The 14,130-nt window shown below is 37.8% G+C and overlaps 1 protein-coding gene across 2 annotated transcripts in view; it reads left to right on the forward strand.

Annotated features, from left to right (window-relative positions):
* Positions 1–4,756: 4,756 nt before the first annotated feature.
* LOC128733782 (sortilin-related receptor-like) overlaps positions 4,757–14,130 on the forward strand; it is a 34,826-nt gene continuing 25,452 nt past the window's right edge. Inside the window, exons 1-2 of one of the 2 annotated variants that reach the window (XM_053827575.1) lie at positions 4,757–5,068; positions 5,144–5,551. In XM_053827575.1, the coding sequence (XP_053683550.1) occupies positions 5,222–5,551 (330 nt within the window). In that variant the 5' untranslated portion in view covers positions 4,757–5,068; positions 5,144–5,221. Of the gene's footprint in view, positions 5,069–5,098; positions 5,552–14,130 lie in introns of both variants that reach the window. The other variant, XM_053827574.1, reaches the window with a different exon arrangement.

Raw genomic sequence — 14,130 nt, forward strand, 5'->3', positions numbered from 1 at the left:
AGAGGGGGGGCTCCCATACAAATCTATACCTATAAAAATGGATTTCTGTCCGTTTATCCGTATGTTCCTTATAGAATCGAAAGCTACTGAACCGATCGGTGTGAAAATTTGCATGTAGGGGCTTTTGGGGCCGGGGAAGGTTCTTATGATGGTAAGAGATGCCTCCCCCACTAAGAGAGGAGCTGCCATGCAAATGAAACACAAATTTCTGCATAACTAGAGAGCTGATCAATCAAATGAAACCAAATTTGGCATGTGTGAGTTTTTGGAGGTAAATTTTTTTTATGGTTATTGGAGACCCCTCCCCTCTTTAGGAGAGGAATTATGACCCCTCCCCTCTATAAGAGGGGATGTGGGGCTCCTACATAAATGAAATAGAAATTTCCTCTTAACTCGAGAACTTATCAAGCAAATGGAACCAAATTTGGCATGTGAAGGTTTTTGGAGTCTGGGAGTTTTGGAGATTTTTTTTTCTATGGTGATTTAGAATCCCTCCCCGCCTTAGGAAGGGGCTACAAATAAAATACAAATTTCCTCATAACTCGAGACTATTAACAAATCAATCAAATAGAACCAAATTTGGCATGTGGGGGTTTTCGAAGGCAAGAATCTTTTCTATGATGAATTAGAACCCCTTCCCTTTTTAGGAAGGAAGGCTCGCCATACAAATGAAATACAAATTTCTGCATAATTCAAGAACTATTCAAGCAAATGGAACCAAATTTGGCAAGTGGGGGACAGGTAGGCGGCGAGCAGTGCTGCATTAAGGATTATACTTTGATGAGGGGAGATGCTGTTCTTCTGTGTGATCTGAGTCCAGGAGCTTCGTGGTCTGCTTTGATGCGGACCGGAGTACAGTCGGGAAGGGGAAGCTGGAAGGAATATGTCTGCAAAGCGATATGCACTTAAATGGGCTAGATGGAGACACAACTGAAGATGCGTAAGGTAGTGTAGTGCTAGTGATGAGCGACAAGTCAGGAAAGCCAGTTTGTTGGGCCACAGGTGGCTACATCTGTTCAAATGATGGATGACTAAACGATTTCACATGGGATCAAACGTCCTATTGTGGGAGGTAAAATAAGTACAGAACAGAGATTGTATACTGTTTATTTAGGCTGCTGTATGTCTATTACCGATTTCTTTGAATAGAGTAAAAGCGTTATCTGGCTCAAGTCATAAAAAAGGGAGGAATGTAACAATATGCTATTTATAATGTATGAACCTAACCAGCTGAATTGGCCATAATGCAGTCACCACAGTCACTTAGATGAAAAGAGATAACAACTTCTTGTACATGACACGAAGTGGCAGGTATTAGGTTCGGTAACAAATATTGGATTATTCTGGAGTACCCATATCAGCGCTATGCACTGAATTAAGCTTGAAAACTCCTCTATATTTGCAAGTTGCAAGCTATAATTCAGCATTGTCAATGCGTAGCAACTTTAAAATAGCATTCTTAATGCTGAATTAAAAGTTCATTGAAGCACTATGAAATGCTGATTAGATGCTCTAAGCGAGATTTATTGCCGTTACCGGCAGCAAAAGAGCTTTTGAACGCTGCTCACACTTGCAGGAAATCTCATTGCGAACAGTGAACGAATGCGTGATGATAAAAGGAAAAATGCTTCCCTCTCTTTTTATCTCACGTAAAATCCTGCACCGCTGTTAGAACAAACATCAACATAAATATTATATGGAATATGCATGCGGATAACATGCAATCAACATTTCTGCTAAATATATGTAACGGGTGACAACTAAAATTTTGGAATTTTTTCGAGGTCCCTATACTCGACAACTAACAAGCTCAGGGAGAAATGAGAGTATGTATGTGTTAGCTCTTTCTCTCCTCTTTCTGTCAGTATTTTTTGTTTTGTTTATGCTTGCCAAGTTTTGCTTAAAATGGCGTCAAAACAAGAAGCATTCCGCGAGCGCGTTGCACACTTCTATGAACTTCCACATAAATCTCGGGAAAAAGTTTACGGTACAAAATTTAAAAAGCGAATATGTTGCGGCTTCGACTGTTTACCATATCCTAAGATGCCCAACAACTATTCGCAAGCAAGGTAGTGGAAAACCAGCCAAAATTATGGACGCAGGAGGACATCGCTCTTTTCTCGTTTCTTCAACAACAAGCCCTCTGGTTTGGCTATCAATTAAGATGCATCAGACGAATGTTTGAATGAAATTTTAATCCCGTTTCTACAAAAACATCATGCTGCAGATGGACAATACGTGTTTGGGCTGGATAGAGCATCACCGCATTACGCCAAAAAAACCAATCGTTCCTGAATACCTATTCGATCCCAGTTTTACCCAAAAACCACGACCCGTAAAATCTGTCTCAGAGCGCCCAATCGAAGATTTCTTCGGGATTTTGAGTTCCTTGGTGTACAAAAATAACGGAAGAGCCTCGAATTACAAACAGTTGATTGGTAGAACCAAGAGATGCATTCGCAAAATTGACATGACGGCCGAACAACGCGCTCCTATTTCGACGTCAATCGAAAGCTTCGTCGAACAGCCGATTATAGACCGTTTTCAAATTTACACTAATTTTTTTTCAACAATGGATAATGTATCTTTAATTTCGGTAAATCAGATCTTCCTCGTGTATCTTTGTCTTTTTTTGACAGCTTGAGAAAAAAATTCCAAAATTTTAAAATTTTGTCACCCGTTATGCCACCATATAAAAACAAAATAAAAGGCAGGGAATTCCCTCAAAATTGGATCTATCATCTATAGAAGAAATGGGAAAAATAGAATCTCACCTTGCTATGCAAATCAAACATCCGAGTGAAGAATTTCGGTAGTTTAAGTGGAGCTATTGCCCAGCCAGCATTTTCATATGTAAGGTTACAAATAGGAATTATGTAGCGATATGTATTCAACAAAATCGTATTCGATACGCAAAACCAGCTTATACATTCCATTTTGGAGGCGATTTAAATTTAAGCACTGAGGAATTATTTTAAATGATATACTTATATAGATCTTTCTATACGATAAGATCGGATTAAGCGCGACCAGCATCATACAGGTATACGACTTTGTGCAGAAAATCGTATGTTTGTCGGCTACTATCATTATAAATGATGGAATGTCAATCTGCACCGATAGGTAAACACCAACACAGCCATACCACATCACTGCTACTGCTACTGTATCGCGAGCGTTCGTCTCGTCATCTGTCCAGTGAAAAGTGAAAACCCCCTTGTCCGACGCAATTTGTTTTTGTAGTTTGACGTCGTTTTCCGATTTTTCGCTACTAAAACCATTAAATGTCTTCTTATTCCACACCTTCTTAAACCTCAGATTACAAGGCAATCAGCAAACATTTTTCTCAAGTTTTTTCCGTTTTTTTCTGATGTATTGTAATCTGAAAATTGTAATCGCCGCTGTTGGCGACCCCTATCCCAATAAAACAAACAAATATATATGCGCCAGAGAGGCCCCTGGTTTTTGCATCTCCGTTTTGGCGTTTTGGGCCACGATACAAACGGGTTTCAAGAGTCAATGCCTAACGTAAACATTTGACCTTTTTCATAAAAGAAACGCTCTATTTTCACCAAGAATTTCACTTCAGACATAAGTTGATTAAGAAAGACTTTAGCAATATATTAATACAGTAGGATTTCGAATTTGGCAACAAATGCGTGTCGCCTATGTTGCTAAAATCGAAACCGTGCAAAAATCGAGACCCTTTTTTGATATGAAAAAATCGAATGTAAATGCGTTATACATTGACTAAATGTTATTAATCTACGATTGCAACCTCTTTATGTTCACAAAATCCTCCAAGAGCTATCTGTGCGGTGTGAGTAAGCTTTCAGCGACCTGCGGTAAGACGTAGTCCTATACGCAAGAAAAATATTGTTCAGAAACATTCTAAAACCGCAAACTTTTTTTCATGAACACATTAAGGGCAATATTTTTTCGTCATTTAAAGTATGTCTGCGGAAACTGACTGATATTTAAGCATAGCTTTGGAGGCATGCCAAAATCCACCAAAATCGAACCATGCCAAATTCGAAATCCCACTGTACTACGTTAATATTGCTGCTGAGTTGATTAGATTTATTTGAATATTTTAATTATAAATGATCATAAGTTATTTGCCAGGGGTGATTATAGGACTAAGGGAGAAATCATAGAACCGAAGTTGCGTTCGAAAAATGCAAATATCAAAAATGGTATCTTTTGATTTCCTCTTTCTTTTGGAAGGTTCTCACATTAAAAGGAATGACAGCAATATGAACAAACCACTCGCTGCCACTTTTATGTTGTTGTGGGAAAAGCAGGTTTACGTAATTGAAAAAAAGTACCCTACACTTACGACGGTAAGTTTTGACATAACCTGGGGATAGCGCTGAAGATGTTTTGCCGCAGGAATAACTAATATCAAGAATACGGTGAATATCAACATCAATCCAAATCCTAACAAACCCAATTACCAGCCTCTTCGTATCTAATCTTTGCTCATCTCTTAGCCCTACACGATCTGCGCTTCAAATCAGCGCTCAGTTTATGTTATTCCCGTTACAGACGTCGCCGTGAACTTTTCCATCACTGTTAGGTAGTTTAATGGAAGTATTTATTTCTGTTTTGTGAATAACGTTTCAGTTTGCCTCTTGTCAGTGTCAGTGTCAGAGCTTTCGTTTTTTCGTTTTCTTTATACATTATTCTTTGTCACTGCCTTGCGAATGAATGAATGTGACTTGCACACTGCAGCAGCAAAGAGCTTACAGTCAGCTCAGGTCAGTCAGTCATCAGTGAGATTTCTTTGAGGAAGCATTTAGCATTTGATAAAGTATCGAAAGTTTGATAGTTTTGTGTGATGTGCGACGCGTTTACAGATTAGTAGAGCCTAATTTTTAGCGTTCAGATAGGTAAAATTAGCAGTATTTTGATTAAATCGTTCGCAAAGTCTCTACCTAGAGCTTTATTTTTTACGGAATAAACCAAAAGTGCGCAGTATCGTATGTGAAGGAATGATCGAAGTCTCATACTGGTGAGCGAATACGATAAAGAAAATAAAATATAATTTTCCAGTGTGCAAGTGCAGGTGAAAGAAGCGTAAAAATTTCTCTTTTAGTCAAATTTCGAAGAAGCAAAGGAAACACAGGTATCCTTTTTACAGGAGCTAAGTTTTAAGTCCCAGTGTCGTTTACCAGTGCGGTTTTGTTTGCACTCGTCGGAAAGGAAAAAAGAAATCAAAATGGCGCGTCCCCGTTGGTGTTCTATCGTTTTGGCGATGATACTGCTGCTGATGATGGATCTGTGTGGCAAGGTTCTATCAGTACGGCACGGATTTCCACCAGACATTTTGCATGTGGATTATGGCGAAGAATCGGCGATAAGACGCCCGGTTGTGGTTGACGGTCCTCTGTCACCGAAAGATCTCACGTCCAGTCGATGGAAGCGCAGCCCCGCAGGAACCGGTTATGGTTCATCAGCTACCGGCGGTAGTTCAATGTCTTCTATGACGTTGCCGATCAGCAGCTCTGCTAAGGATGGTAAAAATTCGAATGATGTGATTGATGCTAAGGTAAGCTGCTGTAGTCGTTTAGCAAAATTTTCAAGTGTTTTTGTATATTCTCTGTTTTATAATTGATATAATTTACCTTTCGGCGTCTTGTATGATACAAGTCGAAAAAATGCGTTCTGGAATGAAAATTCCAATTAAATCACGGTTTTAAAGGATATAGTTACCAAAGCAGACACGTTCATTTGCAAAAGTATAGGAAATTTTAGATTAATGGTAGGTATCTAACCAATTATTATTATTGTCGTAGCTTTGTAAAAACAAACAATGAACTGTAACAGAATGAAAAATTCCCTGCGATTCCGTTTATTTCAGTTTCAAAAAAGTGACAAGGATACCTTCGCAATAGGTCAGAAAACATTCAACTTGATTGATCCTAGGCCAAATAACGTCCTGAAAGTAAACATTTTTGTGAACGAGCAAAACCTGCCCTTCGCTTCGATTAATTTTATCGACATACTACTAAAATTTAATCAAGACTGAAGTCTTGCTGGAGAAAGCTAGTAATTTTTGCTGTATAATTCCTTATTAAACGCTTGTTTATAGCATATTAGCTATATAACGGTTGGCTGAATTTTGAATATTGGTTGTATAATCTATTAAAATAAAATGTTTTTGGGGCAATATCTATAAAATTTCAAGCCTTAGATTTGTTTAGAAAATTACAGAAGAAAGTCTTCAATTTTTTCGACCATTTCAAATACAGTAATGTTCCGATTTTGTCTACTCCCGATTTTATAAGTTTTTTATCCCGATTTTGTCAGCCTATAAATTTTGCTTAACTTTTGTGCTTTTAAACATGATTGATAAAACTTTTCAGCCTACTTAGAACTATTCTGGTTTTCTTAAAAGAGTTTTTGAATAAAATAATGCCTTCTTGCGAGTAATTCGGGGTCAAAATTAGGGTATTTTTATAATAAAAGTTACAGTTCGTAAACAAACAAAGATACTATATTGAGTAATGTTGTGTATTTTTGCATTTGTACAACTTTGTAAAACAAGAAAAAGACATACACAACTCAACTACAAAAACAGCTAGAATTGAAAAACTGATTTTAACAATTTTTCATTAATGAGAAACAGGATTTTTCTATCTTTGCTGAAGAGATAGAAGGTTACTGTCTTCAGCAAAATTTCTTGTAATAATATGCTGTAAAACATTGCAGAACACATCAATGTGTTATATTAAAACTGAAGGAAAATAAATTTTTTATTGCACTTCTAGGGGGATTAATCAAAATTTGAATTCCGCTGGACGATAGAACTTTTAATTTTAAGAAACTCTTCCAAAGGTTCCATAAACCTAAAACCAAGTTTTCCTGCTCAAAGCTAATGCGCACCAAAAAAGGTTTTGGACAAGAGTGCTGTGCCCGGTTGACTGAGCTTTCGGTTGAACAATTCAGGGTTAAAATTTAATGTTTAGTAAAGTTTTCAATATTGCAAGGTCTTAAATCTTGAATTTTGAAAAAAAATCGAAAGAAAAATTTCCCGATTTCGTCAGTTTTCCCATTCTGTCAACCCAAAATTCAACATGGGGCTGACAAAATCGAAACATTACTGTATTCATACATAGGTCTTAAACAAAATATTGCAATGAGGATTCGAATGAACGCCTTGCGTTTAAAAAGTCCTAATAAACCAATAACAACAAGTATTGCAATACAAAAATTTTTGAATAAAAATATCAAATGTTGTCCGTAAAAAGCTTTTTATAACGTCTTCTACGTTGATGGGAAACTAAAAAAGTGGGAAAAACTTTTTTCTATCACGGAAAATTCGATTATGGTCGAAAAACTTCATTTTCCAAAACATCTAACTGTTTGTGCGCCTGCTCGAAAGTTCTATAAGCCATTGCCTACGATCGTTTAATGTTTGGCATAATAAATTATATTTTAACAGCACAGTATGGATTCTTCCCTGGTAGGTCCCTAACTGCCAATTTATTACAGTTCACTTCTTTTTGCTTTGATCGGATTCTCCAGATTGACACTGTATACACTGATCTGAAGGCGGAATAACGGGTGGCAACTAAAATTTTAGAATTTTTTTCTCGAGCTGTCAAAAAAAGACAAAGATACACGAAGAAGATCTGATTTACCGAAATTAAAGATACATTATCCATTGTTGAAAAAAAATTAGTATACATTTGAAAACGGTCCGTAATCGGCTGTTCGACGAAGCTTTCGATTGACGTCAAAACAGGAGCGGTGTACAGCCTTCATGTCAACTTTGCGAATGCATCCCTTGACTCTACCAATCAACTGTTTGCAATTCGTGGTTCTCCAGTTATTTTTATACACCAAGGAACTCAAAATCCCGAAGAAATCTTCGATTGGGCGCACTGAGACAGATTTTTCGGGTTGTGGTTCTTGGGTAAAAATGGGATCGAATGGGTATTAAGGAACGATTGTGTTTTTTTGGCGTAATGTACATATTAACAGAAAGAGGAGAGAGAGAGAGCTAACACGTACATACTCTCATTTCACTCTGAGCTCGTTTGTTGTTGAGCATAAAGGTCGCAAAAAAATTCCAAGATTTTAGTTGCCACCCGTTACGATCGTGATGATAGACTATCATGGGATATTATGTGCTAAGTGTGATAGACATGGTTGCATGGTTATAATAGAACCTATGGGATCGTAGATTTGCTGTGAAGCTGGGAACGTTACTATCTAACTGGTTTTGTAACAATTCAGGAGTCCCCCAAGGCAGCATCTTGGAATCTCTGCTGTTTTCGATGTTTATCAATGATATCACAAAGTACCTTGTGGCACACGATTGTTGTATGCCGGTGACATCAAAAAACTATCAGCTTACTCAAACTTGCAATAATTGCTACAGACTCCATGTATTAATTCATTTGTTCGCTGATTGGTACCGCCACAATGTATATGATACGTATTCAGTATCTCCAAATTCATTACTATGGGTTTTCGCCACAGTAATAGCCTTTGATTATAACCTTCTTCAGTGCTTTGGTGCATGAGAAATTAAACAAAGTGAAGAATGCTGTAAAAAACAAAGTGAAGAATGCTGTAAATATGTATCTTCGGTATATTTGGGCTACGTATAGTTTGTGTTAAAGAGTGTATTCTAGACACGGATCGGTCGTGAAATATATTTTTTTTAAATTCAATAGTAGTAGAACTGACTGGAGAGTTCTTGACATAAATGCTGCTACCTTCATTGATCCCATGTTTCTGTTTCACTATGCTTAACTAAGCAGTTCAACATCCTAAAGCATAAACTTCAAACAACAAACAGTTTAGTGGAAAACTGTAAACTCGTCGTTTTGAAGAACGTTCGTTCTTTTACTATTGGCGCAGATTCTCCTTCGAAAGCCGTTTAATCAGGAAACGGGTAATAAACACATTATCAATCATTCAGTTTGACTGTTTATTCCATTTACCGCACACGATTGACTGCATTTTCATCTTTCTGTTCTGTTCCATTTCGCTCCCCATAGTTTAGTATGCGAAGCAAAGTGCAATGGAATGTTATCGTTTCGCATTAACAGTAAGCACTTTCTTGTCCCATCGGATTTAGCGCAATGAAAGCCCTTTTGTTTGGCTTCGAGAATCGTTGGTGGTCACAGCATCGATTTTATTTATTTATGTTTGGAAATTAAGTGTAGTTAATGCATATTTCGCAGATTTTTATTTTACACTTCCTGTGTATGTTTGTATACGTTGAAAATGTTTTATATTTGGAAATAAAAAACGACTGATTGCAAATGAGCCCAAATGTAACCCATAATGGCCAATGAAATTTTAACGTGAACTGATTTAATCGATACATAAATAGTCGAAAGTAAATCTGTACTTATTTTGCAAACGATTGATTTATTACACGAACATTTTTATTTAGTCAAAAAACGAGAGCACCGGAATCGTTTGTCTTTTGATTGCTCAATACTATGCTAACTTTTATATCTGTTTTTATTATTTGCACTATTATTCTACAAGAAGGAAACCTTAAATGCAAACATGCCCCTAAAATGCTAGATAAGTGTCATCTACGTATTCCGATGAGTGCTCGGTTTTAATGCGCAGTTAAATCAAAATTTACCAACACGAACCCTCCGGTTGGAGGTAAGTGGAATGAAAGATATTCCGTTCAGTGGACTCCCAAAAATAATACGACAGTGCAACGTTTCTCTCTTCTGTTTGCTTAGGAGAGGGGCATACCGAAGGGCTGAGAAAGCTGTCGGGTCAACGAACGTGCGGAGCAAGGCAAGATGCTACTGTCGTTGTCGAATTGAGAGTAATCGATAAGTGTGTTATCAGCTTGGCGAGGAATTTTTCTTTGTTCGTATGTTGCTGGTCGTGATGACAGGATAATGGCTGTGCGACGTAAATATTGTTTCAGTCGTTTATCGTACTGCAACGATTGCTACGTATAAATGAATTTTACCTCGTGGTAGCTAATTTGATTTTTTTCCAGCTGAATTGTGCAGGAATATAATAGAACTCATATCATTTACCATAATTAGTCAAACCGGTAAATAGGTATTATTAAGTTTTACTCTTCAGAGTGGGCGTACCTTAAAGTTTTATACAATAAATAATCTGTCTATTAACGAAATGATATGAATTTTCTAATAGAGTAAACTACAAATTGCAAAAAAAACAAGGTATAGAGTAAGGAGGGCAAAAGTAGGATGGAGGTAAAAGTACACCTCAATTAACTGTCAGTGCAGATGTACTTTGACAACCTGAATTCTGTGGTAAACATTTGTCGTTGGCAAGGCATAGCTGCTGAGTTAAGCAGAAACGTTAATGTATGTATTGCGATTTCAATGCAATATTTCGTTTTACGGCAAATATGATATCAACCCGAGATCATCATTTGTTGAAAAATTATAGCAACGATTCACATTACTCATGCATTACCACGGTCTTGTTAGCTAATTTCAAAGATTGAAATTTTGAATTTCTGCCTTTGAACTTTTGATTACAGTGATGGATCGACACAAGAAAAAGAGTTTTAACAGTCATTTACAGAGCTCACTATCATTTGGATTCAACTTTCTGCAATCAAGATACAACTTCTTTGCAAGCTTGCTGGTAGTTATCCTTTACGGCTCTGTTGAAATGGAATTGAAAACTCTTTTCGTCGCAACACTATTTTTAAAACCAAGCCGAAGGGTCTATGGCTTTCGGAAAAACTGCAAAAAAATGAAAAGAATGGCGTTCTGGAAACAAGTGATTTATCCGTCAAGTTGCCGCCGCCAGAAAAAGTGGGAGCGATAGAATAACTGAGATTGGTATACGATTATTTAGCTGCTATAGTGGAACGAATGTTTTTCACTGCAAGCCTTAACAAAATTTAAGCTATTTGATGGAAGGCAAAATAACAAAAATTGAAACTCATCTTTGAACCCTCGTTTTCTGAACTGACTGATACCTTTGACTGATACCTGAATACCTGGAATCTCGTTTCATGAATATAATATATTAATAACGAGAACTATTACGCATTCATCTTAAAAGATAATATAGTTTTTATAAATTACGTTTTGCAGTTTTATTGTTATAATTAACCTTTGTTCCAATATAACAATCTAGACTGAATAACAGGACTTTCTAGGTCGAGTCCATCGGCCTTGCCGATTACCTATTGTGCGCTTGTCGATGGTTTCGCATTACATGACTTTAAATAGGCACGTTTGTTTTCTCGGCAATATCTTATTTATTTAATTGGATTTTTTCCTAAGACGTAACCTGATAAACGAAATTTCTCCAATTAACTCGGTTGTAAGCTGCCGCTTTCTAATTTCTCGGACTCCGTGTACTCGCCGCCAGATCTCGCTCCATCTGGATTAACCATCTTCGCAACTGTCCGACATTCTTGCAATATGCTTTTGCCCATCGTATTCGGCCAACTATAACCTTCTTTTGATTACTGGTTTCGCCCTAGAGCTGCGCGAATTAATGTTTCATGTAGTCCGAATTTTCTTGACCTTCATTGCGTATTGGTTTTTTATGGTGGCGATGTGGAAGGTTAGCCCGAAAATGGATTATCCGATCTCCGCTAAGGTTGCTCGTATACCGGTTGGTATCACGAGAAGGTGGTAAACCTTTTTTTTTTGTGTGCGGATATTATCACTACGACCAGCACTTTGATCTATTGTGATCTTGTTCAGGTGTTGTTCCGCACTTCGTGTCGGTGTGTTTTTACTACTTCTTCCCTCTACGCTTCTTACTACTTTTCAACCAATCTAGCTCTAAAGCGAGCAAGTGCGGAGACTAGTTATAATTTGCCCTTGAACAAGAGGCTTCATTCGCACCTCAAGCAAGTACCAACTCTTATAACTTGCCCTAGCAAGAGGCTTTCATTGTTAGTAAACGCAGAATGCAGTAGGAAGGATGTGGAGGGGCATGAGAATAAACCCATGCTAAAGTCACTTAACATCAAATGGCCTGATTCTACTTAGATTCGAACCCACGACCACTCGCTTGTCAAGACAGAATCGGTAACCTTGCGACTACAGGGCCCCCCCTGTAGTGGTAACCATTGTCCAGCCAGAAATAGTTATCCTAAATCCCGCTTTGACTCGCAAACATTTTACGATTCGTAAAGCAGCTTCATTTTTATGATCTCCTGGATGTCACCCGTTCTACGCTGACGACGTTAAAATGAATTAAAATTATCTCTAATATCTCTCTTAGCGGTTGATTGTAGGTTGTATGCGACAAATTGTAGCTGCAAATCTGGCTTTCTATGGATTGTGTAGCCAGCTGAAATCTCGTAGTTTGCAAATTTGCACAAAACTTGCGCTCCGTAGAACACTAATCCTCCCGGTGGCCCTTTACGGACATGAATCATGAATGCTGATCGACGAGTGCTTGGGGTTTTTGAGCGTAAAACTCTGCGATCTATACTTGGTGGCAAAATGGAAAACAGAGTGAAGTGTAGACGCATGAGCCACGAGCTATATCAAGTATACAAATATGCGGATCAGTGCTTCGAAATCTCTGAATGAACAATATCGCTGAATTGAAGCAATATGTTGCTCATTCTCAACATGCTGCTCATACAGATGAAATGAACTCAGCATTGTTAACCTAAAAATAACACCATTCGAGCGAATTACTTGCGTTTATGTTCGTATTGTTCTTTACATTCATTCATCCTCGATAATCTATACCTATAAAGAAGGATTTCTGTCTGTCTGTCTGTCTGTCTGTCTGTCTGTCTGTCTGTCCGTATGTTCCTTATAGAATCGAAAACTACTGAACCAATCGGCATGAAAATATGCATGTAGAGGTTTTTTGGGTCCAGGAAAGGTTTTAGTGATGGTTAGAAACCCCTCCCCCCACTAAGAGGGGGGGCTCCCATACAAATGAAACACAAATTTCTGCATAACTCGACAACTAATCAAGCAAATAGAACAAAATTTGGCATGTGGGTGTTATCGGTGACAAGAATTTATTCTATGGTAAATTGAGACCCCTCCCCTCTTTATAAGGGGAATTATAACTCCTCTCCTCTTTAAAAGGGGGGGGGGGGGCTTCCATACAAATTTCCTCATAACTCGAGAACTAATCAAGCAAATGGAACCAAATTTGGCATGTGTAGGTTTTCGAGGGCAAGAATATTTTCTATAGTAAATTAGGACCCCTACCCACTTTAAGAGGGGGGGCTCCTGTACCAAAGAAACACAATTTTCCTCATAACTCGAGAAGTAATTAAGCAAATGGAACCAAATTTGGCATGTGGGTGTTTTTGGAGACAAAAATTTTTTCTATGATGAATTGGGACCCCTCCCCGTTTTAGGAGGGGGGATCCTATACACATGAAATACAAATTTCCTCATAACTGTAGAACTAATCAAGCAAATGGAACAAAATTTGGCATGTGAAAGTTTTCGAGGGCAAGAATATTTTCTATGGTAAATAAGGACCCCTCCCAACTTTAAGAGGGGGGCTCCTATACAAACTAAACACAAATTTCCTCATAACTCGAGAACTAATCAAGCAAATGGAACAAAATTTGGCACGTGGGTGTTTTTGGAGACAAAATTTTTTTCTATGATGAACTGGGACCCCTCCTCACTTTAGGAGGGGGGGCTCTTATACAAATGAAATACAAATTTCCTCATAACTCGAGAACTAATCAAGCAAATGGAACAAAATTTGGCACGTGGGTGTTTTTGAAGACAAAATTTTTTTCTATGACGAATTGGGACCCCTCCCCACTTTAGGAAGGGGGGCTCCTATACAGATGAAATGCAAATTTCCTCATAACTCGAGAATTAATCAAGCAAATGGAACCAAATTTGGCATGTGAATGTTTTCTAGGGCATGAATATTTTCTATGGTGAATTAGAACCCCTCCCCACTTTAAGAGGGGGGGGCTCCTATACCAATGAAATTCAAATTTCCTCATAACTCGAGAACTAATCAAGCAAATAGAACCAAATTTGGCATGTGGAGGTTTCTGGAGGCAAAAATATTTTCTATGGTGAATTAGGACCCCTCCCAACTTTAAGAGGGGGTGCTTCTACACAAATGAAATACAAATTTCCTCATAATTCGAGAGCTAATCAAGCAAATGGAACCATATTTGGCATGTGGGTG

Source organism: Sabethes cyaneus, chromosome 2 (assembly GCF_943734655.1).
Source record: "Sabethes cyaneus chromosome 2, idSabCyanKW18_F2, whole genome shotgun sequence".
Taxonomy (NCBI): domain Eukaryota; kingdom Metazoa; phylum Arthropoda; class Insecta; order Diptera; family Culicidae; genus Sabethes; species Sabethes cyaneus.